General features: G+C 35.8%; 1 protein-coding gene across 1 annotated transcript in view; it reads right to left on the bottom strand.

The window, feature by feature from the left end:
• The window catches only part of SGCZ (sarcoglycan, zeta), a 718425-nt gene extending 691680 nt beyond the window's left edge, over window positions 1-26745 (bottom strand). The window contains exon 1 of the mRNA XM_006834475.1: window positions 26551-26745. Within this exon, the coding sequence (XP_006834538.1) occupies window positions 26551-26745 (195 nt within the window). The remainder of the gene's footprint in view (window positions 1-26550) is intronic.
• Window positions 26746-26970: the final 225 nt, after the last annotated feature.

The raw sequence follows: 26970 nt of genomic DNA, 5'->3' as shown, positions 1-26970 counted from the left end.
TGCAACTTTTCTGGCTTTTTTTCTCAGCAATGCAATTTTTCATTTTATTAAAACTTCATAATAAATCATCATAATAAATCCAGTGTCCTATAAGAAAATCTATAAAAATTACCCCTTTGGGATCTCAAAAAATATTCTATACAACCTTCTGAGTTGATCTCTCTCACTTGAATATAACTACTCCCCTGCAAATCCACAGTTTTGGTTGAACCTTTTCTTTTTTGAGGTCACCCTAATGAGACAAAGTTCTTATATAATATACTGAGAAAACACAACAATCCGCAAATGGCAGAGGCATATTTTAAACAGGTTTTGTTTGGAATGAACATGTGCATGTATGGACTGGAACCCTAGTAACAAAACATTTTTCAGCTTAACCTCATATAAACAGTGACTACTGGGCTGTGGTAGTGCAGTAGTTACGGATCGGGCTGCGAACCATAAGGTCAGCAGTTCAAAACTACCAGCTGTTCCATGGGGGGAAATCCCATAAAGATTTACAGCCTTGGAAGCCCTGTACAGGGTCGCTATGAGTTGGAACTGACTCCACAGCACATAACCACTGCTACCATTAACAAAATCAAGACTTGCCTTAGGAAAAGCTAAGAATATAGAATTAGTAATTTGATTACTTTGTAGAATGTTGTTGTTGTTAAGTGCCACCATGTCAATTCTGACTGATAGCCACCCTGTATAGGGTTTCCAAGGAGCAACTGGTGGATTTGAACTGCTCATCTTGCAGGTCAAAATGACCTGCAGTCCAATGGATTGCCCTGCAGCACCACACCAGGACTCTGGTATATTTATATTAATAGGAATGGCCCAGAAATTATTCAGCATCTCTTCTAGCCATATCTTTGTAAACTTCCACCAAATGACTATTTCCTGATGGGTCTGGGTAAGAAAAGCTGGGGAAAGATGCTGATGGATTATATGATTCTGTTGTGAGTGATTGTGAAGTAGGCTATTGTGATTGCCATACTGCTGAGTACAAAGAGCCATCTCAGATGCAGAAAGAAGGGGATGGGAAGTTTGCTACCAACAAAGAAGTGGCAGGAGTGGAGCCTACTTGAGAACAAAGCCATCAGAGAAGCAGCAGATGAATTACAGAGAGGCAGAAGCAGCAGAACTAAGAGTCAGAGTACAAGTCAGAACTATGTACTCCCCTGCCCACTGAACTAGTAAAATTGTTTGCCTTTGAGCAGGATGTTCATTTGCAAAGGGGAAACCTCTGGGCATTTAACTAGAGAAAATGTATTGGGACCAGCACTACGGTGTCAGTTTGTCACACTAGTCCTGGTGTGGCATTGCAGGATAATACGCTGAACTGCAACTCAGTCTGAACAGCAATGTCAGCAGTTCAAACCCACCAACTGCTCCTCGAAAATGCTATACAGGGTTAACACTTAACAAAAGCAACAGTGGTTTTTATGTTGCTGTGATTCTGGAAGCTTTGCTGCTGGTATTTTTCAATATCAGCAGTGTCACCCATGAAGCACAGGTTTCAGCAGAACTTCCAAACTAAGATAGAAAGACACATGGACCATTTCTGAATGGTTAGCCACTGAAAATGTTATTAATCGAAGCAGAACATTGTCTGATAATAGTGCCAGAAAATGAGCCCCTTAACCTGAAAGGTACTCAAAATGCAACTTGGAGGAGAACTGTTTTCCGAAGGATATCATGTATGGTAGGGTGGAAATTCAGAGAAAAAGAGGAAGACCCCCAGTGAGATAGATTGGCAAAGTGGCAGCATCGATAAGCTTAAGCGTGGCAACAATAGTGAGATTGGCCCAGGATCGGGCAGTGTTTTGTTCTGCTGTGCATAAGGTCGCTATGAGTCGGTACCGACTAGATGGCACCTAACAACAACAACATATTTGACTTTAATTATTTGGATATTGTTGTTATGCTGCTGAGTTGATTCTGACTCATAGCCACCCTGTATAGGAATTCAGGGGAGCAACTTGTGGATTTGAACTACTAATCTTGCAGTTCTCAGCCCAGTACTGATTCTATAAAGTTTTCTGGGCCTCATTAGTTGTGTGCTAATGGTACACACTCAAAATTAGAAGAAACAGCTATAAAAATCCATTAAGAATCAGAATATAAAATGTATGACGTATTATTCTCGGAAAAATGGAAATTGTCAAAGTGATATGGAATCCATAAAGATTGATGTGCCAGGCATTAGTGAGATGAAGTCAAAAGGTATTGACCACTTTGAATCAGATGATCACATGATTTATTATGCAGAAGTGACATGACATCACATTCATCATAAAAAAGAGCATTTTAAAATCTATTTTGAAGTACAATGCTGTCTATGCTAGGATAAAATCCATATACTTACAAGGAAGGTTAGTAAATACAATTATTCAACTTTATACACCAATCTCTAAAGGCAAAGGTAATGAAGTTGAAGAATTCTTTCAATTTTATCAGTCTGAAATTGATCAAACATGCAGTTAATACACATTGATAATTACAGGTGATTACAATGTGAAAGTTGAAAACAAAATGAAAGGATCTGTAGTTGGAAAATAAGGACTTGATGATATAAATGATGCTGTAGATTGCATGATGAAAATTTTCAAGACCAATGACTAAATTATTTCAACTATCTTTTTTTCAACGGCAAAAATGGTGACTATACACATAGTACCTCACCAGATGGAATACATAGGAATCAAATTGACTACATTTTTGGAAAGAGACAACAGATAAGGTCAAAATTATTTGTCAATACAAATTCAGGAGCAGAGATGAGGAACTGGAGAGCGGGAACAGCTGAGGACTCAGGACTCATGGAAAGAGAGGGACTGCCTGCTGGCAGCTAAGAGGCAGATGTGCAAAATGTGCTCTTTGGTTGTTTATAAATTATTATATATTCCTGAGCATTTCTGTGTATATCCCACACCCTCCCCCCCAAAAAAACAAATAAACAAACAAACAAACAAACATGAAATGGAACCAAATACTGTTGAATGATGATGCACTGAGGAGACTGTAATCACTGCAATGAGAATGGTTTAAAACTGATGTTCTCCCATGTAAACTATCACTTAAAAACTTTAAAAAAATAGGTGGGGCTTGATGGTGGCTAGGGTAGAGGTGCAGTGAAGTTCGCCATCAGCAATCCCACGGAATACTAGGCAAAGCAGATCCAGGGCAGAGCTCCAAAACCACATAGGTACGAATATTTTAAAAGTTTGAAGACTTATAGATAGTGGAACTTGAAGTGGAAGTAAGAAATCGCATACCTTTGAATCTGCTGCGCTCGATGGCCTGGAGCTGACAACTTGGGTGAGACCAAATGGCAAGACCAAGCTGGGGAACAGACACACCATGGAAAAACGCCACGGGAACCTTGCTTTGTTCTGATTTTCTGTTTTTTGTTTTTCTTTTTTTGGTATCTGTTCAGTGCCACGCCCACTGTTTGCACACCTCCATCCTGGTGACTAAAGAGCATGCGTAAGCAAGTGAACACCCCCACCTTCACCACTGGTGGGTTCTTTTATCATGCATGCACACAGATATTCTCAGACCAAGAGCTAGCCCTGAACTGTGTTTTGTTTTTGTTTTTGTTTTTTTTTTTAATACAGGAAAGGCCAGAACAGGGGTGTAAAGAGGGAAAGAGAGTTTAAAAACAAAACAGGCTAAAAATTAAATTAAATCCTGAGGTACAGGGAAACAACCAACAGCGGAATCTTGAAATCTCTCAGGCATCTTTGAAGGCAAGAAGCTGAAAGAGAACATTAAAGTCATACTCATATTAGGCTACAGATTTTTTTTTTTTCCTTCTCTCCATCTTCTCCCTTAACTACAGTAGTCATTCTAGTTTTGTTGTTGTTGTTGTTGTTTTCTGGTGCTGTTTTGCTGTTTTATGCTCCCCCTTCTATCTTTGAAGTACTCCTTCTCTCCCTATATTACCCAAGAACAGACAGCAACTGCTGCCATATAGTCAAGCTACAATCACACACTATGAAACACCAAAGCCCAGGCAAGAACTAATACCAAGTGCATATATACCAGGGAGGCAGAAAACACCTGTGAAAGTTACTCTGCGTTAATCAATAAGAAGAGTGAAAAGGGAAGCCCACATGCTGATCACATCTACCTGGAAGCAATCAGAAAGCATAAAAAATATCAAAACACATACTCAATTAAGTATTAAGGCCATAGATAAACACTATACATGTCCAAGAAGCAAGAGAAGATGACCATATCAGCACAGGTCCAGAAACAAGATAAAATGTCACAGGCAAGTGACCTAGAGGTACACCTGGACTCCATTCTGGAAGGAGGGCAGGCATTGGAAATGTCTGAGAAGGTATGCAGAAAAATGATTATACAATGTTTCAAAACACTTTACTATGCAGTTGAGAAAAATAAGGAAGAAGTCAGGAAAGTGCTACAGGAACAATCAAGTAAGATAGATACAGAATTGAGAACAATTCAAAACCTACAGAAAGAGGTCCAAATGATCAATAATAGAATATCAGAAATAGACAATACTCTGAAAGGGCAAAGAAATAGAATAGAAGAGATGGAAGGTAGAACCAGTGAGCTGGAAGACAAATCTCTCAATACCACTAAGATAGAAGAGAAAACAGAAAAAAGGATAAAAAAAAAAAAATCTGAAGAAGGTCTAAGATTCATGTTGGACAACATGAAGAGGAATAACTTAAGATTTATTGGCATTCCAGAACAAGAATAATCACACAAGTCCACAGAGGAAATAGTTGAAAAACTGCTGGAAGAAAATTTCTCTAACATCTTGAAAAGTGAAAAGATACATATTCAAGAAGCTCAACAAACCCCAGGAAGGATAGACCCCAAAAGAAAATCACAGAGACATATCATAATCAAGTTCTCCAAAATCAAAGATAAGGAGACACTCCTGAAAGCAGCTAAGGAAAACAGAAATTTTACATAAAATGGCAAGTAAGTCAGATTAAGCTCGGATCTCTCAGCAGAAACCATGCAAGCAAGAGGGAAATGGGGAGACATTCCCCTGAAAGAAAAAAAAAAAAAACCTGCCAATCAAGAATCCCTTATCCAACAAAGCTATTTATCAAATATGATGCTATAGTCAAAACATTCCAGGATAGACAGAAGCTAAGGGACTTTGCCAAAGAGAACCCTGCACTACAAAACATCCTAAAAGGAGTTGTGTGGACTGAGAACCAACAAGAACAGATAACAACCAGAGATTGACATACGTGGTAGTACCTCCCAGAATTAAATTGACAGAAGGAAGAGTCAAGAACAGAACAAAACTATAAGAACAAACTCAGAGAATCTGGGAGATCAGTCTATGATCAAAACAATTACCAGGTGAAAGAAGGTAAACACGTAGGAACAGAGACCAAGATGGTGAGAAGGTCAGGTAGATTGCAGGATAAAATAGACTGCACTAAATGGAGAGAAAAGTTAATCGACTATAAGGCAAACTTAAAGAAAATTAACACTTCCAGACATACCTAGAAAATAAAAATCCAAGAAGAACACAGAAACATTAAAACTATGAGGAAACTCACTAGAAAGAACACAAAAAGCATGAACTCAACAAAGGAAGACACACAGTACCAAGAAAGCAGCAACACCACAAAAACAAACATAATGTCAGCAATGAATCCATACCTATCAATAATTACACTGAATGTAAACACATTAAATGCATCTGCTAAGAGATGGAGAGTGGCAGAATGAATAAGAAAACAAGATCCTTCAATATGCTGTCTACAAGACACATCTGACACACAAAGACAAAAACAGATTAAAAGTGAAAGGATTGAAAAAAATATACCAATCTAATTGCAATAAAAAAGGAACAGGAGTGATAGTACTAATCTCTGATAAAATAAACTTCAAGGCAAAACCCAGCATAATAGATAAAGATTGACATTATCTCATTATTACAGAAACAATTGAACAAGATGACATAAACATAATAAATACCTATGCCCCCAATGAAAGAGCTCAAAAATACATAAGGCAAACACTAATAAATTTGAAGAAAAAAATAGATGAATCTCAAATAATAGTGGGTGATTTTAATACACTCCTTTCAAAAAATGGATAGAACAATCAGAAAGAAACTTGACAAAGACACAGAAGAACTAAACAACACAATCAGCCAACTGGACCTCATAGATGTGTACAGAGCATTCAATCCAATAACTGTACAATACACATTCTTTTCCAGAGCACATGGAACATTCTCCAGAATAGACCATGTCTTTCTATAAAACAAATCTCCATAAATGTGCAAATATCAAAATACTATAAAGCATCTTCTCAGACCACAATGCTATCAAATTAGAAATCAACAATAGGAAGACCAAGGAAATCAAGTCAAATACATGGAAACTGAATAACACCCTGCTGAAAAGCGACTGGTAGTAGAAGAAATTAAACATGAACTCACAAAGTTTCTAGAAACAAATGAGAATGAAAACACAACATACCAAAATCTTTGGGACATGGTGAAAGCAGCGATGACATAAGCACAACCTTAGAACAACAGGGATCCGGGATACAGGGATTGAGACATGGTTGGAAAGGGGAAAAGGGAGGAAATAATGTTAACATGCATGGCTGTCTTTGAATCTTGGTTTCCCTTGCATACCATTATAAAATAAACACTTGAGGGGGAGAGAAAGGAATAGCCAGAAATATCACCACGGAAACTTGTAAGTCTGTCTTATGCCTATAACTGATTAGAATATCTAAAATGGGGCAACAACGTTCCCGTTCCCAGTGAAGTAGATTTCCTGTGGAGCCTCTGCATTACATAAGACCATAGGTAGAATCCTGAACAGCATCCAGACTCTTTAGAGGTGGGAAATTTCCACTTGAAAGGGCAAGTAGACCACCCTGGAGCAGCTAGAAGAACAGAAGATACTTCTTGAAAGAAAGACCTATAGGAAAAATACAAAACAATATAGGAAGACCGACTGATTACTACAAGAACAAGCAAGTTCCTCGCCCAGCAGACATCAAGTAAAGTGGTCAGGTCCCCTCAAAATAAACCACCTTCCAAGACTAAGACTCCATGTTTGTCACTGATAAGGGGAAGTGAGGGAAAAACAGCAATGAAGTTCCGAGCTAAACCCTACAATGTCCAATAGACTCCTGTGAACCCAGATGGAGACCTGGTTGGCCAGCAGTGTTGCAAGACCTGGGGACTCTTGGGCCAAGAGTCAGTGACAAAGCCACAGAGGACTAGAGTGGAAGAGTGAAGCATCCAGCTGATAAGAAGAAAGGGCATATTTACAAGAACACCCACACGTGCAGCTAATACCCACTTGACTTGGCTTCAATGACCGGATGATCAGAGCTCAACTAGAAGAAGAAAGAAGACGAAAACAAGAGCATTCAGATACAATTTGATGAACTTGACCCGTACCTATGAATGCAGTAGCTCAAAAGAGGGAACAAATCTTTACAACAAGCATCATTCCCACCCCTCCATACACAGAGTAGACAATGCTGGGCAACTTGGACATTGGCTACCCAAAGTGGGGGGGCTACAAAAGCAAGAAGTTACTGGCTTACAAGCTTTCAAGAGGGAACCTAGATCCAGAGGGCATGGATGAAGGTAGAATCCCCACTGAGTATTATCCAATCTGTCTAGGTGGGGCTTATGTAAAGAAATGCAGATAGGTCTCTTGTGATACAATAGTGAATAATAGTTATCAGGACTGATTGTGAGGGTTGGAAATGTAAAGCTAGACGTTTTGTAGCAAAAGGAAGGGAGTGATGGGACTTTGCAGTCTAGGAGTGGAGGTCACTAGGACCATCAAGGGAGAAAAATGGAGAGCGGGACCCTACCCAGAGAAGCAGTGACTCCAGCGATAGAGGCAGAGACGATGACATGGAGAGATAGAGTGGCCAGGGACTCTAGACCCAGAGAGGGAGAGGGGCTGTGTGCCAATGACCGGTGGGTGGCTTGCAGGGTATACACTTTGGTTGGTTGATGATGCATTTAGGAGATTGTAACCATGGCAATGAAATGATATATGATAGGATGAATGTAAAACTTATGTTCTCCCATGTAAACTATCACATAATTCACAATAAAACTTAAAAAAAAAAATTTCCAAAAAGCCTCAACAAAGCCAGGAGCTAACTGTGGAACAGATCATTAACTGCTTATATAGAAGTTTATTCTGAACTGAGAAAATTAAAATGTCACGAGTCAAAATATGACCTTGAATATGTCCCACCTGAATTTAGAGACCATCTCAAGAACAAATTTCATACACTGAGCATTAATGACCAAAGACCAGAGGAATTGTGGAATGACCTCAAGAAATCATACATGAAGAAAGTAAAAGGACATTAAAAAGGTAGAAATGAAAAAAAAAAAAGACATAAAAATGGATGTCAAAAGAGAATCTGAAATGTGTTCTTGAACACAGAGAAACTAAAGCTATTGGAAAAAATCATGAAATAAACAACCTAAACAGTTTCCAAGGCAATCTCAAGAAGACAAAATAAAGTATTGTAATGAAATGTGCAAAACCTGGATTTAGAAAGTCAAAAGGGAAGAACAGGCTTAGCATTTCTCAAGGTGTAAAAACAAATTTAAATCTTGACTTGTAATATTGAATAATTATATGGACAAAATATTGAATGAAGCAGGAAGCATCAAAAGAAGATGGAGGAAACACACATAATCACTGTACCAAAAACAATTGTTCCATGTTCAACCATTTAAACAGGTAGCGTATAGTTAAGACTTGATTGTATTGATGAGAAAAAGTCAAGCTGAACTTGTACATAGAGAATGCATTGGTGAAAAACAAAACTAAAGAAGAATACAAATGGATATGTTTCTACAAAATAATACATAGCTGGTGTCACTCGCTTATCTATACCAGGAAATTTGAAAGACATCTAGCTAATCAACTGATTTGAAGAGAGACATTTTGTGCCCATTCCAAAGAAAGGTGACCAAATGGAATACAGAAATCATTGAAAAATAACATTAATATCACTTGCAAGCAAAGTTTGTCCAAAATTAATTTAAAGACGGTTGTTATGGTACATTGTTAGGAGGTTGCCAGAAATTCAAGCCAGATTCAGAAGAGTACATCAAACTTGCGATATCATTGCTGACATTAGATAGATCTTAGCTTAAAGCAGAAAATACCTGAAAGATGTTTACTTGTACTTTATTGACTATGCAAATTATTTCAACTGTGTGTTTCATAACATTGTGCAGAATGGGTATTCCAGAATACTTCTATTGTGCTCATGAGGAACATTCACATAGATCAAAGGCAGTTGTTAGAACAGAACACAAGGATATTAAATGGTTTGAAGTCAGGAAAGGTGTGTGCTACGGTTGTATCCTTTCAACATACCTAGAGTGTGATAAACACTGGACCACAAGGTATGTTTGAACTGAAACGTTGGCAGTTCTAACTCACCCGTCACTCCTTGTAAACCTACATGGGTCTCTAGGAGTTGGAATAAACTCGAAGGAACTTAGCTATTCCATCAGTATGCTGAGTAATTAATCCATGTAGCTGTATTATATGAAGAAGAATGTGGCATCAAGATTAGAGAAAGACTTAATTAAGAACCTGTGATAATGCAAATGATACAACCTGTCTTGTAGGTATCAAAGTAGACTTGAAATATTTACTAAAGAAGAAGGAAGACTATAGTATGGACTGTACCTTAACATAAAAATAATTACAATCTTCTCAACGGGACCAATAAACACCATCATGATAAATGGAGAAAAGACTGAAGTTGTCAAAGACTTCATTTTGCTTGGATTCACAATCAACACTTACGGAAACACTCAAGAAAACAAAGGAGGTATTGTTTTGAGAAAATTTGCTTCAAAAGACCACTTTAAAGGGCTTATGTGCAAAGATATCAGTTTGAGGACAAAAGCCAGCCAGACTCAATCCATGGTATTTACAATTGCCACATATGTATGTGAAAGCTGGACATTGAATAAGGAAGACGATAGAAGAATTGGTATGTTTGAATTCTGGCTGGTGCTGGCAAAAGAATATTGAAAGTACCATAGACTGACAGAAGAACAAACAAATCTGTCTAGGAAGATGTAGAGCCAAAATGCTCCTTAGAAGTGAGAAAGGCATGACTTGTATCTAGTATTTTGGACATTTTGTCAAAAAGGACCAGTCCTTCAAGAAGGACATAATACTTGGTAAAGTGAAGGGGCTATGAAAAGGAGGAAACCCCCCTTAAGGAAATGGATTAGCAAAGTGGCAGCAACAATGGGCTCAAAGATTAACAATTGTGAGGAGGCTGCATGACCAGCAAGTGTTTTGTTTTGTTGTGCATAGAGTTGCTAAGAGTCTGAATTGACTAGATGCCACCTAACAACAGCTTCCCTAATAATCCAAAACTGTCAGTATAGTCTCTGAGCTCTGTACAACCATTGTAATAGATTATCAAATTTAGCTGAGTAGAGAGGGCTGTGGTTGGAGTCATTTTTTTCCCAATAGTCATTGTCTCAGATTGTCCTTACTGGGCAAACTTTTTTTTTTTTTTTTTAATCTCTAATGCCACTGCGGGATAATAAGCCGGAGTGCAAAGCCATTTGAACTGCAAAGTTGGCGATTCAAGCTCACCAGCTGCTCCTCGGAAACCCTATACAGGGTCGCTATGGGTCAGAACCGACTCTATGGCACTTAACAACAACAACAATGGCAATTGTACATTTTAATGCAAACTTCAAATGATATATTAGGCATAAAGAAGTCAATACTTTTTTAGTTATTTCCAAAGATTTTACCTATTCATGCCTAATCTTATGACAATCACAAGATCAGTGGTTTGAGCCACTAGCTGCTCCTTGGGAGAAAGATGAGACTTTCTATTCATGCAAAAATTTACAGCCTCGGAAACCTTATTCAGGGTCATTATGAGTCAGTATCAACTTGACAGCACTTAACAATAACAACAAAACAATTGGTCACATTATGTAAGTGCTATGAAAATTTAATATAGTTTTTATTGATACTATAAAAAAGTCAAATAAGACATTATCTATTATGTTGTTAAACAAGAAAACTATAAGGAGCTCTGGTAGCATAGTGGTTACAAGTCGGGCTGCGAACCGCAAGTCAGCAGTTGGAAACTAGCAGCTGTTCCATGGGAGGAAGATGAGGCTTTCTGCTCCTGTAAAGATTTACAGCCTCGGAAACACTGTAGAAGGTCACTATGAGTAGAAACCAACTCCATGGTACTTAACCACCATCACCATAGTAATTAGGATTTGAGAAATTTTGTAATGAATGTTGTAGTCTTACTAGCAAGGTTAAAAAATATTATTCAATTATATAATTTCAAGGAAGAGATTTTTGTGAACAGAATCAAATTCTTAGCTTAAATTTTGATGTGATAATAATGAATTCCAATCATGTATCTCAGATAGTTTCCCAAAATAATGTTGTTGGAAATATGATTGCTCTTACACTGAAAATACTGTGAAAGTGTCTCAATTATGAAACAATAAATAGAAAAAGAATTTCATTAAATATTTGATTTTATGTATCTTTATATTTTAATCTTAATTTAATTTGAACTCTAAAACTATGCTAGTATTACTTTAATCATAAATATTACTTATCATTAACAATTACATTCTTTTAGTTAATTTCAGTTTTAGAGTACTAAACTTGCCAAATATTTTAATGTAGATTTTTTCAAAGATAATTTAGAAAAAGTAATTCAACTGGATAGTATTACAGATTAATGAATCTTTGGATTATGATGTTGCTGTTGTTAAGTGCCATTGAGTCAGTTTTGACACATATTTGATAGCATGGATCTACCAACCTAAACAAAATGGAGTCAGTTTTGACACATATTTGATAGCATGGATCTACCAACCTAAACAAAATGGAGTCAATTTTGACACATATTTGATAGCATGGATCTACCAATCTAAACAAAATGGAGTCGGTTTAGTCATTAGGTCTCAAATGAGAACCTTGCAAATGAGGAAGTTTATAAATGAGCTGAGATGATTTATGGTCCTAGAAGGAGAACAGTACAAGGAGAATATTGCTGTTGTTTACTGCTGTTGAGTGACCCCATATAGAGTTTGAACTGCCGACTTTGCAGTTCAAATGGTTTTGCAGTCTAACGCATTAACCCACAGCACCACACCAGAACTCCACAATAGGATGTTCTTAAACCCAGACAGTTAAATCCCAAATTAAGCAGCTGAGACCCTAAGTATAGAATGTTTGAGGAAGTTTATTACTTTATTGTTTCTTTTTCCAAAGAATTCTATCTTGATGTGAAAATAGATTAAGTTTACATCCAAATGTAATTTACCCTATATAATGTACCTGGTCTTTGTGAAAGACAGGACAGTCTTGAGAGATTATTCTCCCTGTCCTCCAGACTACTGGCTATCTGATAAAAAAAACCTTGGATTTCTCCCCATCTCTGTGATTGACTATTGTGATAGGTGGTAAATCCTCATTTCATTGTGGCAACTTAGTTACCATGTAAGGAATGGCTGGTGAGTTTGAACTGTTAACCTTGCAGTTCAAACAACATTGCTGTCCAGTGTTTATTATGCAGAGGCATACCAGGAGTCCTAGATTATGATAGCTGATTATAAATGTCTAATACCAAAATGATCTCTTCATGTAGTATTATATCAATTCATGTTAAGTGAATTTCCACATATTTGTCTTCAATAGATTAGTATTTTGCTATATTCTAAATATTAATTGAATTACTGAATTAGGAGATAAGAATATAATAAGATACAGGTGTTTCTTTTAATATAAACATAATTATATGAAGCTAGATGCCTCGGACAGAGTAAATCTCTTAAAAATATTAACCATAAATTCTAAATGTCAATGGGTCTTTCCCTTCCGAATTCTGCTAATATTATAGAGATGTATTAAAAATCTATCAGATACTCTCAGGCTCTCTTTACATTCAAAATTTACCAAAATAAACTTATATTATTAGCATATTCAGCTTTACCTGCAGGTTAATTTCTATTCAGGTTTCAATCTACATAGAAAGGCAGAAAAACCAATAGAATTCATGAAAGATTTAAGATACTTGTAGTTTTGAATGTAGACATCATAACATGTTCTTTCTCCTAAACCCCATTTAAGCACAAACGCTGGTCAATTAAATTGTGTGTTTCACTTGAGAGACTAAGAAAGAGCTAAATGTCAAGAGAGTTCTGGATTACTGAAACTGTTCAATTCTGCTTGGTGTTTCAGAATTTAGACATAGGTCACATTTGAAATATGGAAGATTGTCTGGAACATTTGAGGGAACACAAACTAATAAAGCATTGGAAACACTCAGTCATCTATGCCAAGAAATTTGGAAGACAGCTACTTACCAACTACCTGGAAGATATATGTGCCCATTCAGAAAAAAGATGACCCAACAGAATGCATAAATTGTCAAGCAATATCATTATTAGCACATGCAAGTAAAGTTTTGTTGAAGATAATTCAAAAATTGTTGTGGCAATAATACATTGACAGCAAGCTGTCAGAAATTCAAGCTGGATTCAGAAGAAAACATGGAAAGAGGGATATCATTGCTGAACTCAGATTGATTTTGTTTGGAAGCAGACATCAAGATGTTTACTTGTGTTTGTTGACTACTCAAAGCATTCTACTGTGTGGATCATAACAAATTATGGATAACATTGGGAAGAATGGGATTTCCAGGACACTTAATTGTGCTCATGAGGAACTTGTACAAAGACATAAAGGCAGTCATAATATAGAGAAGTTTCAGACTACATTGTAACTGAAGAATAAAAAATAGAGCATAACAAACCATTTACACTCTATATGCACTCCAAAGCATAATGCAAAGGATTGCGTTTCATTGGAACAATATTCATGCCCAGGACTCATGATCAAGTAAACATATCAATGGCATACATCTGTGCTTTACTGCAGATGTGATGAAGCAAGCCATTTTATATTGGATGTACTCAAAAAAGAAGAGGAGAACTTAGTAAAGTGTAGGAATTTGGTTAGGTTTGATTTGTGTATTGATAAAATTTGTGAAGTCACCAGCAGATTTTATCTTCCTCCAATCTCAGTATTTCTCCATCATTGTTGGTGTTAAGTTCTGTTGAGTGGGTTCCAACTCATAGTGATTCTGGATTGGGTTTCCAAGGAGAGGCTGGTGAATTTGAAATGCCCACCTGGCAGTTGAAACCAACATTGCTGTCCAGTGTATTATCCCACAGCTCAACACTAGGGCTCCTTCTCCATTGTAGGACACTTAAAAAGAAGTCCTGGTGTGGCACTATTGGATAAGCATTGACTGCTAACCATTAGGTTGGCAGTTCAAGGCTATGGGAAGATCCTTGGAAACCAGAGTCATACACAGGGCCATTATGAGTATGAAATAATTTGATAACATTTAACTACAAGAACCAAAAGAAGAGGCCAAATGAGTTCAGAACTTCTGAAGAATTAGGAGAATTAACAATAGGAAGATTCTTAAAGCATCTTAGGTTAATGATCTATAGGATGGTTTCTTGTCCATAGTTATAATAAGTAACCCACAGGAACTTATTTTTAAGAAGGAAAATATGCTAAGAAATACGGTTAGTCAACAAATAATCTGCTGTTATTTACCTATTTCTCTTAATTAAGACTACATCAAAAATTATTTCAGTGTAAAAGTATGCATGTAGATACTGACTACTGTAAACATGAATGTAGGAACAACTAGATACCTGTCATTTTGTCAATTGTCCTTATAAAGATAGATCTTCATGGAAGACAGATTGAATTTCAAAAAAGAATCCTGGTTGGGTAGACTACATCAGAAAAGAAAACTAAGGACCTTGTCCATTGATGGTGATGGTACAATTATAGAAGTTTGGATATTTCATGAGATCTTTATGCTTATTTTGCATTTAAGATGAAGTAAAGGATGTCCGTAGCAAAATTATCAAGGTAGTTAAAAAGTAACTAATTGAGAATACAATGCCCAATTTAGAGTATTCATATATCTATCACAGAAGTTACAGGAATCAGATCTGATTAGCTAGAGATTCAAGTCCTTTCATCATTAGACTACAAAAAAAAAGCTAAATAACCAGAAAGTCAAGTTATTTTTTTAAAAGAGTCTTAGAAAGTCAATCATTTATATTTTTTAGAGTCTTAGTTATTCTAAGGTTCTATTAACTGAGCTTATCCTGTCCCCCGAGAACTAAACTCACTTTAATATAAAAATCATTGATGAGGAAAATTACAAAATTTTTTGATGAATACTCAATCGATCATAACTAGAAGATAACATTTTCATATAGGTTTTTTTTTTCCCTGATCTGTAAGATGTTTCTGATGTGCTTGAAATTATTTTAATCAGACAGCTATCAGAGCAAAATGTGTTGCTATCTAAGGTAAGGTATATCTTTTGTAAAATATGAATTGTGCTGTGTATCGCCATCTTGGTAGGTTTGAAAATCTCATTTCATGTCAAAGGAAAGAGTTTGTTTGATTTGAAAATCAAATACTTATTTCCTGAGTCCTAGTGTAGCGCTATAGTGTAAGCAAAGTCAATTTGAACCCCAAAATCATCAGTTCAGATTTATCAACCACTCCTTGGAAACCCCTACACAGGATCACTCTGATTCAGAATTGACTCAATGGCACTTAAAACCAATGCAGTACTTGTAGAGACTTTTGATAATAAAGTATATGCTATTTTTAATCGTTTTTTTTTTTTTTTTTTTTTTTTTTTTTTTTTTTTTTATGCTATACCATCAATCACCTGTCAGTTAGTCATACTGTGGTTACTTGCATGTTGATGTGATTCTGGAAGCTATGCCACTGGTATTTTAAATGCCAGTAAGTCACCATGGTGGATAAATTTCAGCTGAGCTTTATGCTCCTGAGGAACCTATACATAAAACAAAAGGCAGTCATTCAAACAGAACAAGGGAAAATTGAAAGGTTTACTATCAGGAAAGTTGTTCTAGGGTAGCATTTTTTTTTTTTTTTTAATGTTTTATTGTGAATTTTATGATAGTTTACATGGGAGAACATTAGTTTTACATTCATTCTATTGTATATCGTTTCATTGCCATGGTTACAGTCCTCTCCATGCATCATCAACCAACCAAAGGGTATACCCTGCAAGCCTGCCCCCTACACTACTCATCCCCCCCTAGTCTTCAGCACACAGTTGCTCTCCCTCTCTGGATCTAACGTACCCAGCTGCTCCATTGCTCCATGTCATCGTCTCTGCCTCCATCTCAGGCATCACTGCTTCTCTGGGTAGGGTCCCGCTCTCCGCTCTTCTCCGCTGATGGTTCTAGGGACCTCCGCTCCTAGACTGGAAAGTTAATCACTCCAATACTTGCTATAAAATGTCTACTTTTACGTTTCCAACTCTCACAATCAGTCCTGATAACAATTATTCACTATTGTATCACAAGAGACCCATCTGCATTTCATTTCATCAGCTTTGCCTAAACAGATTGGATACTACTCACTGGAGATTCTGCCTTCCTCTAGGTCCCCTGGCTCTAGGTTCCCAGGGTAGTATTTTTTCACTATATTTATTCAGTCTGTATGCTGCATCAATAATCTGAGAAACTGGGTTATATGAAGAAGATCATGGCATCAGGATTGGAGGAAGACTCAACAACCTGTGATATGCAGATGATACAACCTTGCTTGCTGAAAGCAAAGAGGAGTTGAAATGCTTACTGATGAAAACCAAAGACCACAGCCTATGGGTTGCATCTCAATATAATGAAAACAAAAATCCTCATCATTGGACCAATAAATGACATCATGATAATGCAGAAAAGATTGAAGTTGTTAAAGACTTCATTTTGCTCAGACCAACCATCAACACTCATGGGAACAGCAGTCAAGAAATCAAAGGACATATTGCATTAGGCAAATCTGCTGCACAAGATCTCTTTAGAGTGCTCAAAAGCAAAGATGTAACTTTGAGGACTAAGGTGTGCCTTACCCAAGTTATGGTATTTTCAGTAGCCTCATATGCATGTGAATGATAGGACAATCAATAAGGAAGACTGTAGAAGAATTGATGCAATTGAGTTATGGTGTTAGAGGAGAATATTAAAGGCACCATGGACTGCCAGAAGAACAAACAAATCTGTGTTGGAAGAAATATTACTTGGAAGTCATGATTGTCAAAATTCATCTCTCATACTTTGGACATATTATCAGGAAGGACCACTTTTCTTTTTTTGTAAAATGAAGGTGGTTGTGATGTGCTACCTCATAGGTTACAACTCATAGAGACCCTGTATAGTGTTTCTGAGGCTATAAATCTTTATGGGAGCAAAAAGCCTCATCTTTCTCTTGTGGAGTAATTGGTAGATTTGAACTACTTACCTTGCAGTTAGCAGCCCAGTTTATTATCCACTATGCTACCAAATCTACTTAAACTTAGGGTATTGCTATAAATCTTTTCCAAGTTTGTTGTTGTTTATAAATGCTGTTGAGTCAGTTCTGACTCATAGTGTTCTTGTATCATATTTTTCAGGCTATATAAATCTTTGCAGGAGCAGAAAGTCTAGTCAGTTTTTATTCCTGCAAAGTGGTTGTTTGGTCCCAACTGGAGTACTTGAGATTTGAAATCCATTGCTTATCCTACAGAGCCACGCTGTTCCCTTTCTGGCTTTAGCACATTATGGTTTTGGTGGTGGTATTGTGCTGTTGAGTAGGCTCTGACTCATAACTATCCTGTATAGGGTTTCCAAGGCTATAAAACTTTACAGGAGCAGAAAGCCTCCTTTGATTTAGTAAATCTGTCATTTCTGTAACATTTTATTCACTTGTGAAATTTCTTAATCTTTACTTTCCACCGCAAAATATTTGGTACTTTAATGAACTTCATTTCACACATGCAGAATGTAGTTTGTGATTTATGCCATGATTTTTCAGACATTTTTTTTTTCCAGTAAAAATACTTATTTGATCCATGTGGTAGTTGTTTGAACAGTGTAGAAATGATTTAAATTTCTTTGCAAACTCACGGAAAGAAAATGTACTACTTGACTAGGAGTAAGCATGAAAGATTCCATCTGAGAGGGACAATTTGTCAGAAAATTATGAGGAGGTGCAAACCGAGGGTAATAATGGAAGCAGTCATGCAACATTAACTATATCATTCACTCTCATCAGCTCTGTAATAAATCTACACACATCACATGGAGAGGCAGAACAGGCCCAGTGTTTCTCCAGCAGGCGCCCACTGCCAGCATTCACCCATGGAGTGTTAACAGCTCGTAGGAGGTGGGATCCCTCCTCAGCAGGAAATGAGCACCATGATGTACTTGCTGAGAAATGAACGGAGAAAATAGAAATGGCAGCCCAGAAAGTTGGAGAAAGATACTCAATCATTTTCAGAGTGGTCTCTTCTCATGGTCTATTAGGTACTATTCAGCAAACGATAGTCTAACAGGTGCAAAGACCAGACTGAAATCATAGGGATATAACAGTCTTTCTGAAAATCGTTGTTGCTTTTACAAAGTAGCCATTAGTAAGTGTCATTGCTCAATTAAGGAAATGAATTTAATGTAAGTTATACCCACTTCAAAAGAGTAGTCATACTTGAAACTTAGAGGTTTTCAATGTTTTAATTACTTATTGATGATGTGTTTGCAATCAACTACTAACCCCAAAGTTTGCAGTTCAAAACCACCCAGTGTTGATAAGAAGAAAGGACTTGAAGTCAGTTTCTGTAAAGATTACAGTAAAAAAAAAAAAAAAAAAACTCCATAGAGTAGTTGTACTCTGTAACATTTTGCTTTGAGTCTAACAGGATAGCAGATTTTTGTTGTTGTTGTTAATGAAGGAGTAGGTAATTTCACTCCATTAACTTAATAACAATTGAGAGTACTGAAATACCTTTGTCCAAAAGTGCAGCATAAAATTAAAAAACATTGATACTATATTTTCATAGTAAATGATTTTGTATACAGGCACTGTATGAAGACACTGGTGTATTTAGTTCTAGTATGTTTTTGGTTTCTCAGCACCTATGTACTCAGAAGCCTTTTTCCTTCTACCCATCATCTAGCATGATGTCCTTCTCCAGGGACTTGTCCCCTCCTGATAACATGTCCTAAATATGAGAGACCAAGTCTGGTTAACCTGGCTTCCAAGGAGCATTCTGGCTATACTTCTTCCAGCACAGATTTGTTTGTTCTTCTAATGGTCCATGATTCTTTTAATATTTTTCTCCAACACCATAATTCAAATGCAATAATTCTTCTAAGGTCTTTCTTATTCATTGTCCACTTTTAACATGCATATAAGGCAACAGAAAATACCATGGTTTGGGTCAGGCACCTTAGTCCTCAAAATGATATCTTTGCTCTGGAACACTTTAAAGAGCTCTTGTGCAACAAGTACGTATAATGCAGTACATCATTTGATTACTTGACTGTTGTTCCATGAGTGTTGATTGTGGATCTAAGCAAAATGAAGTCTTTAACAATATTAGCCTTTTCTCATTTATCATGATGTTATTTACCAGTGAAGTGGTGAGGAATTTTGTTTTATTTATATTGAGGTGCAATCCGTATTGAAGGCTGTGGTCTTTGAACTTCATCAATAAGTATTTTAAGTCCTCTTTGCTTTCAGCAAGCAAGACTGTATCATTTGCATATCACAGGTTGTCTTTAGTCTTAGTCTTCCACCAACCCTGATGTCTTGTTCGTCTTCATACAGCCCAGTTTTACGGATTATTTGCTCAGTGTACAGATTGAATATGTATGATAAAATAATACAACCCTGTATATATTTCCTAATGTTAAACCACGCAGTGTCCCCTCATTTTATTTGAATGACTGCCTCTTGTTCTATGTACAGGTTCCTAATAAGCATAGTTATGTGTTCTGGAATACTCATTCTCTGAAATTGTGTCCATAGTTTGGCATATTCCACATAGTAAAAATCCTTGTGTAGTCAGTAAGGTACTGGTAAACATTTTCTGTGCTGTCAGCCAAGATCCATTTTACATCAGCAAAGATGTCCTTCATTCCACATCCTTGTCTGAATTCAGCTTGAACCTCTAGCAGTTTCATGTGAATGTGCTGTTATAGCTGTTTTTGCATTACCTTTAGCAAACTTGTACTTGCATATTAAATTGTTACTATTAATGGTATTGTCTGGTGGTTTCCACATTCTGTCAGGTCATCTCTCTTTGGAATGGAACAAGTATGGATTTCTACCAATCAGTTGGTCAAGTTGCTCTCTTCCAAATTTCTTGACATAGATGAGTGAGTGCCTCCAGTGCTGCATCAGTTTGTTGAAAGATTGTAATTGTATTCCAGCAATTCCTGGAGCCTTGTTCTTTGCCAATTGCTACAGTGCACCTTGGACTTCTTTCTTCAGGACCATTGGCTCTTGGTCATATGCTATCTTTTAAAATGGTTGAACATCGTCCATATCTTTATGGTACAATAACTGTATTTCTTCCATCTTTGGTGCTTTCTGCATCATTCAATATTTTGCCAATTTGTTGCTGTTGTTAAGTCCTGTTGATTTGGCTCTGACACATAATGACCTCATATAGACTTTTTGAGGAGCACCTTGTGAGTTTGAACTGCCAACCTTGTGCTCTTGCCCAAAGAATTCTCAATATTGCAAATCGAGGTTTGAATATTTCTTCAGTTCTTTCAGCTTGAGAAATGTATTATGTATTCTAACCTTTTGGCTTTCTAACTCCAGATCTTTGCACATTTCATTAGAATACATGACATTATCTTCTCAAGCTGCCCTTGGAAGTTTTCAATTCAGCTCTTTTACTTCCTCATTTCTTACATTTGTTTTAGCATCTCTACTCTGGAGAGCAAGTTTCAGAGTTTCTTCATACATCCATTTTGGTCTTTTCCTTCTTTCTTGTCTTCTTCATGACCTTTTGTCTTCTTCCTGTATGATGTTCCTGATGTCAACCCACAACTCTTGCAGTATTTGGTTATCAGTGTCTAATGCATCAAATCTGTTTTTGAGATGATTTCTAAACTCAGGTGGGATATGTTCAAGGTCAAATTTTGTCACTCATGGACTTGTTTAAATTTTCTTCAGGTTTAGCCTGAACTTGCATATGAACAATTGATGATCTATTTCACAGTCTGATCTTTGAGCAAGTATGCCTCAAAAGATTTCTTTGAAGTATTAAAGGGCACGATGTCACTTTGAGAAGTAAAGTGTGCCTAACCCAAGCATGATAGTTCCAATCATCTCATATGATATAAAAAGTGTACAATGAATAAGGAATATCAGAGAATAATTGATACCTTTTAATTATGAAGTTTGGGAAAAAATACTGAAATTATCATGGGCTGCCAGAAGAACAAGGAAATCTGTCTTGAAAGAAATACAAGCAGAATGCTCCTTGGAAGCAAGGATGGCAAGACTTTGTCTTATGTACTTTGGATATGTTAAAAGAGAGGCCAGTCTCTGTAGAAGGACATAATGCTTGGTAAAGGGAAGGCTCAGTGAAAATATGAAAGACCAGCATTGAGATGGATTGACACAGTGGTAAAAACAATGTGCTCAATCATAGCAATTGTGAGGATGGCGCATGCCCACACAGCATTTCATTCTATGGTGCGTAGGGTTCCTATGAAGCACAACCTGCTCAATGGCACCTAACAACAAAAACAACATTCAATTTTAGAAAGGTCCATTTAAAGAAAAGAACATTAAAAAAAAAAAATAGTAATGACTCTATGGCTTATAGTTATAAGGAGAAAGTTACCATAAAACATATACTTCTGATGATGTAACACAAATTATATTTGAAGTGAATAAAATCAGGTGGCGGGAAACAAAACCAAGTGATTACAAAAGATCCTCTCTAACATATGTTGATTTTCAGATATTTAAAAAAGAAATCTAGGATACTCATATGAAAAATGCGTTGTAGTCTGATTAAATTACTTAATAAATTCATCATATTGAAAAATGAAAAAACAAAAAACAAAACACAAAACCAAAACCTAACGTTTGAACTTATACACACAGGAAATTGCAATGAAATCATAGGCTATTTATTAACAGCAATAAACTGTCTGATTTAATGTGATAGTTTGTCTATCATCCAAAGAAAGAGTATTATTTGATCCCAAGTGACCAAAAGAAGGGAATATTGGAGGACAAACTCAACAATACATGAACTCAAAATTTCCCAGTTTTATTTTTTTAATACTATGTTATTTAATCCTCATTCTAATGAAATTTCCTTTCAGGCAACACTTAACACATTGATCGTAACATTCTTTAAAAAGTTTTTTTTTTGTCTATTTCTGGTTATTTTTGACTGTTTAGTCATAACATTCATGACTTTGCTGCCTTCTTGCTTAATAAATATCCTATTCTTTCTTTTGCTGTGTAACAAATCTAAAATAATTACATTAAAGCTAGGATCACCAAAATTTAATTGTTGTCCTTGTGATTAAGGTAAGTACTTTTTTAAAATCGATTTTCAAATCTAGACATAATTTACTTAGAAAAGGCTCTTGCATACAGAAAAGATTTCCTTAGTAGAATGCTTGGATTAATCCTTCCAGACCTGTTAATTTATATTGAATCACAAAGACATTATGCCAAACAAACAAACAAGTAAATGTTGTAACTGTGTTTTAGGGGTCTCAGGAGAATGAAGTTTCCAGTTCTCACTTTACAATTCATTCCTACATTTATTTATCAACTCTCACAGCCAGGAAATTATTGTTTATATCTATCATAAATCTTTCACCCTCTAGTGTAAACTAATTTCCTCTTTCTTGGTTCTATATAGTTGGGTATCTCTATAAGCAGAGTGATTTTTCCCCCTCATAAAATGAAAGACAGAAGTTAATAAGGTCATATCAACTGTGCAGATCATACAACGCTGGTCAGAATGATGGACTCAAAGAAACATCATAAAATAGGTTGCCAGCTACCCTTGCTATGCTGAAAACACAATTATCTTGATAAGAATAACATGCCCACTTGGTTCAAATGAAAGATGTTAACAGCCACATATTTTCATGTATCAAATAACCACAGTTATATGAAAGTAAAATGCATTTTATAGAGTTCAATAATACCCCACAAACAATTTATACATCATTCTCTTCTTCTTTGTATTGTGTGGCAATAGTTTTTGGTGTTTGTTGAACATAGACATATGAATGTATGATAATGTACTAGGAAAACAAAAAATTGATTTTTAACTGCTGTAATATAACATAAGCAGAAACTATTTCACACTATTCAAGTGTATACAATTTAATCATTTGCGTATTTTTCAGGACTGCTAAAATCTGCAATAATTTAATTGATTTGAAATTTCTCTGAAAAATTAAATCATGAATTGTTGCATTGAGATAGAATGTATTGCTTACAATGATAATCTTGACATAATAATTGTAACTTCATATTTATAATTAGTTTACACATAAATAGCTTACATGGCTGAAGGAAGCTAGAGCTTCCTTTTAGATTTTAAAAAGGTAAAACTGTGACATAAAATTAAAATACATGCTACAAATGAAAAAAAATATCAAGAATGAATTTCATGAGGTAAGTTGCTGGACTAGGAAGAATTTGGGTCTGTTCTACATAGGATCATTTTAAGTTAGATTGTACACTAACAACAACAATGTAGGGGGGAAAAACCCTTTTTATTATCCCAAGTATTATGGCAGCATTGTAGCCAGCTGAGGCTCAAATTAGATAGCTCCATGGGTAACAGAAACCCTGAGGTCTATGAGAATCCTGAGCACAGAGGTGATTGCTTCAATTTTCTTCCTTAAATGACTTATCTGGACTTGAGCTCTGCATGTGGCAATATCCATGGGAGTGTGATGCATGCAGCCATGCAAGTATGCATCTAAGTACATTTTCCTAATTAATTTAAATATAGTTAAGCAGCTTATGGAGTCCTGGTATGGTGCTGCAGGGTAAGTACTGATCTGTGAAACACAAGGCTGGAGATTCAAACCCACCAACCACTCCTTGCTCCTCAGAAACCCTATACAGGGTCACTAAGAGTCAGAATTGACTCCAGAGCAACAAAAGCAACAAGAAGCTTATATGACTTTAACCTAAAAGTTCCCTTGACCTCATCACTGGATAGAAAAAGCCTCACTGAGGTACAAATGCTGAAGCTATCATTTAGTAGATTTAGAAAGACGCTTTTGAAAAATTCACAGAATTTCAAAACTTGGAAGAAACTTTATTATTCCTTTTGGAATGTTATTCAATTGTATAGTTTTCCGTTAAAAACAGTGAGATTGAAAAAGTTGTGAGATTGAAAAAGTTACTATCACCCACTGCTAGTTTGCCTGCTAATGATAGCCAAATATAAAATTCATCAAGGATATAAGCATCACCACTACCATGTGGTATATGACTCATTCATGGCTCTCATCAGAGAAGGTGTGTACTGTTCTCAGATAAATGAACACCAGGAGCAGTGCTTGTGACCTGTATTTACATCAGTGTTGAAGTATCCCCAAATGAGAGGGAGAAAAGAGACAACTCAGACAAAAGAGTGGTTCAGATGCATTAACAGGGAATTTCGTAAATGAATAATTTGTCTACTGTTCCCCAACTGTACTTCTATCTACTCCATCCCTCACATATCTTTTATTTTTAAATTATAATAGTATTATTTTTAATAAGTTTTTATTATGAGGTTTACATGGAAGAATATCAGTTTTATATTCATCCTATCATATTTCATTTATTTGCAATGATTACAATCCTCTTCATGCATCATCAAATAACCAAAGGCCAACCCTCACATATCTTGACCTATGTTCCAAAATCAGTCTCTGTTATTGCTGTTGTTTGCTGCCAAGTCAGTTCATATTCATAGCAACTCTGTATAGGATTTCCAAGTAGCTGGTGGGTTTGAACTTCTGAACATACGTTTAGCAGTCCAGTGCTTATCCTAAAGCACACTACCAGTTATTTTTGAGGACTATTTCCTTTAATCCTGGGCCACATTGACTTTTACCCATCTTTTCTTTGTCTTTAAGGATGTTACTGTTTTCAGTTTTTAGATGAGCACTTTTCAAAATTTGTTCTGAATTGGGGGGAAAAAAATGAAACCTTTCTTCAGCTCAAATTTCTCCACTAACCTGCCATTTTAAACTAAACCACAAAGTTAAGGTATTTCTTTTCTAGAAGGTTAACCTTACTGCCAGCAAATCCCTGGATACATAATAATTGTTATGCCCAACACTGCTGTGGCTCTGAAGGCGAAGCCCTGGACCACAAGATCAGTTTGAACTGCAAGGTTGGCAGTTAAGAACCCACCAGCCACTCCTTGGAAATCCTAAACCTTGTGGCTATGCATCATAACTGAATCCATGGCCATTAACAACAATAACAACACTTACAATATACAAATATTCTAACAATTGTGAGGATAGTGCAGGACTGGGCAGTGTTTCATTCTACTATGTGTAAGGTCATTATGGGTCAAAACCAACTTGATAGCACCTAATAGCATAACAACATAATTGATGGAGAATTATCATAGTCATCTTCCCTTCTGAGATTCCGTTTTGAGTTACAATTAGATATTAGTGAAATCAGAGCAAAATTATTCTCACTTAATCAATACACATCAGAGTTCTAAAAAATAAAATAATTTTTAAAGCCCAATATATGGTAATCCATGAAGCTTAATAGCCAGCTTTAGACTCACCCTGAAGACACAAAGTATTAAAAATGATATCAACTAGGTCAACCAGTGAAATATATCTGCTTAGATCAGAAGATACCCAAGGAAAGGAAGAAGTTATAAAGCAGAGTGTAGGCACTTAAGTACTTTTGCAAAAAATATAAAATGAGCTAACATACTTTGTTGAAGCAACTATTTTTTCCAGATAAATTTTACTCCTAGATTTATTTTACATTCAATAAGCTTAATCTAGACTATAGTGATGCACCATAAATTCCATCAAATCTTGTGATTAGTTTATTAATTTTCATTAAATAATTACTTTCTGTCTATTTTCTATTTACTAATTTGTATTCTAAAAGGCAGAGTTCTCTATTTGATGATAATATACACTTGATCCCTGCAGTTCATGAGAAATTCCAGAATTTCACTGCAATCATTATATTACATAAAAAAAACAGATCTAGAGGTAAATGTTTTGATTCAAAATCATCTCTATTTTCTAATATTAATATTGATACAAAAATTATCTCTCAAAGCAGATTTCATCACCTACATCCCCAGGTATAATAAGCAGTAATATATGCTTATTGGTTAAATGTTTTCTAAGTTTCTAACGAATCAATAGGCTGTGCCCTTCATAAATTAAATTTCTTCATACTCAAATGACATGCAGTAATATCACATATAAATCACAACTAAATGCACTGAATATAAACTTAAAATGATGATCCTTGGAATTTAAAGATATGTACTTTAGTAAAAATTAAAGTGAATAACTTTCAATTAAAGTAATAAAAATCACAGAGTTGGATTGTGTTTGAACCAAAAGCAAAAGTGTAAAATCATGGTGGTACTTACCACAGTGAAATTCATAACTTTCAATATCCATATTGTCATGGCTAAGTTAACTACCATGGTAACCAACAGCAGAAGGACAAAGAAGTATAAGCACCTCTTTCGCCATCCATAAATTCCCACCGGATAAAGTTGTGCATTCTCAGTCCTTGGCAGGTTATTCTGTTGTGTTGCTAATATGTATTGTTCACGTGTCATCTGGGGAAAACAAAACAAACAAACAAACAAAAAAAAAAAAAAAAGGGAAAACAAAACAAACAAACAAACAAAAAAAAAAAAAATGGAAAAAGAAAAAATGAAAGGAAAGAAAAGAAAACAAGCATTCAAAAATAAAACCAAAGTCAATTTTTAAATCAAAGATATAATAACAGTAATAGGTATATAATGAATATTAATTATTGCTATGTAATAAAATGTTATAAG

The sequence above is a fragment of the Chrysochloris asiatica genome, unplaced genomic scaffold, assembly GCF_000296735.1.
Source record: "Chrysochloris asiatica unplaced genomic scaffold, ChrAsi1.0 scaffold00011, whole genome shotgun sequence".
NCBI lineage: Eukaryota > Metazoa > Chordata > Mammalia > Afrosoricida > Chrysochloridae > Chrysochloris > Chrysochloris asiatica.
The sequence above is the reverse complement of the archived record's forward strand: the minus strand, read 5'-3'. Positions and strand labels throughout refer to the sequence as shown.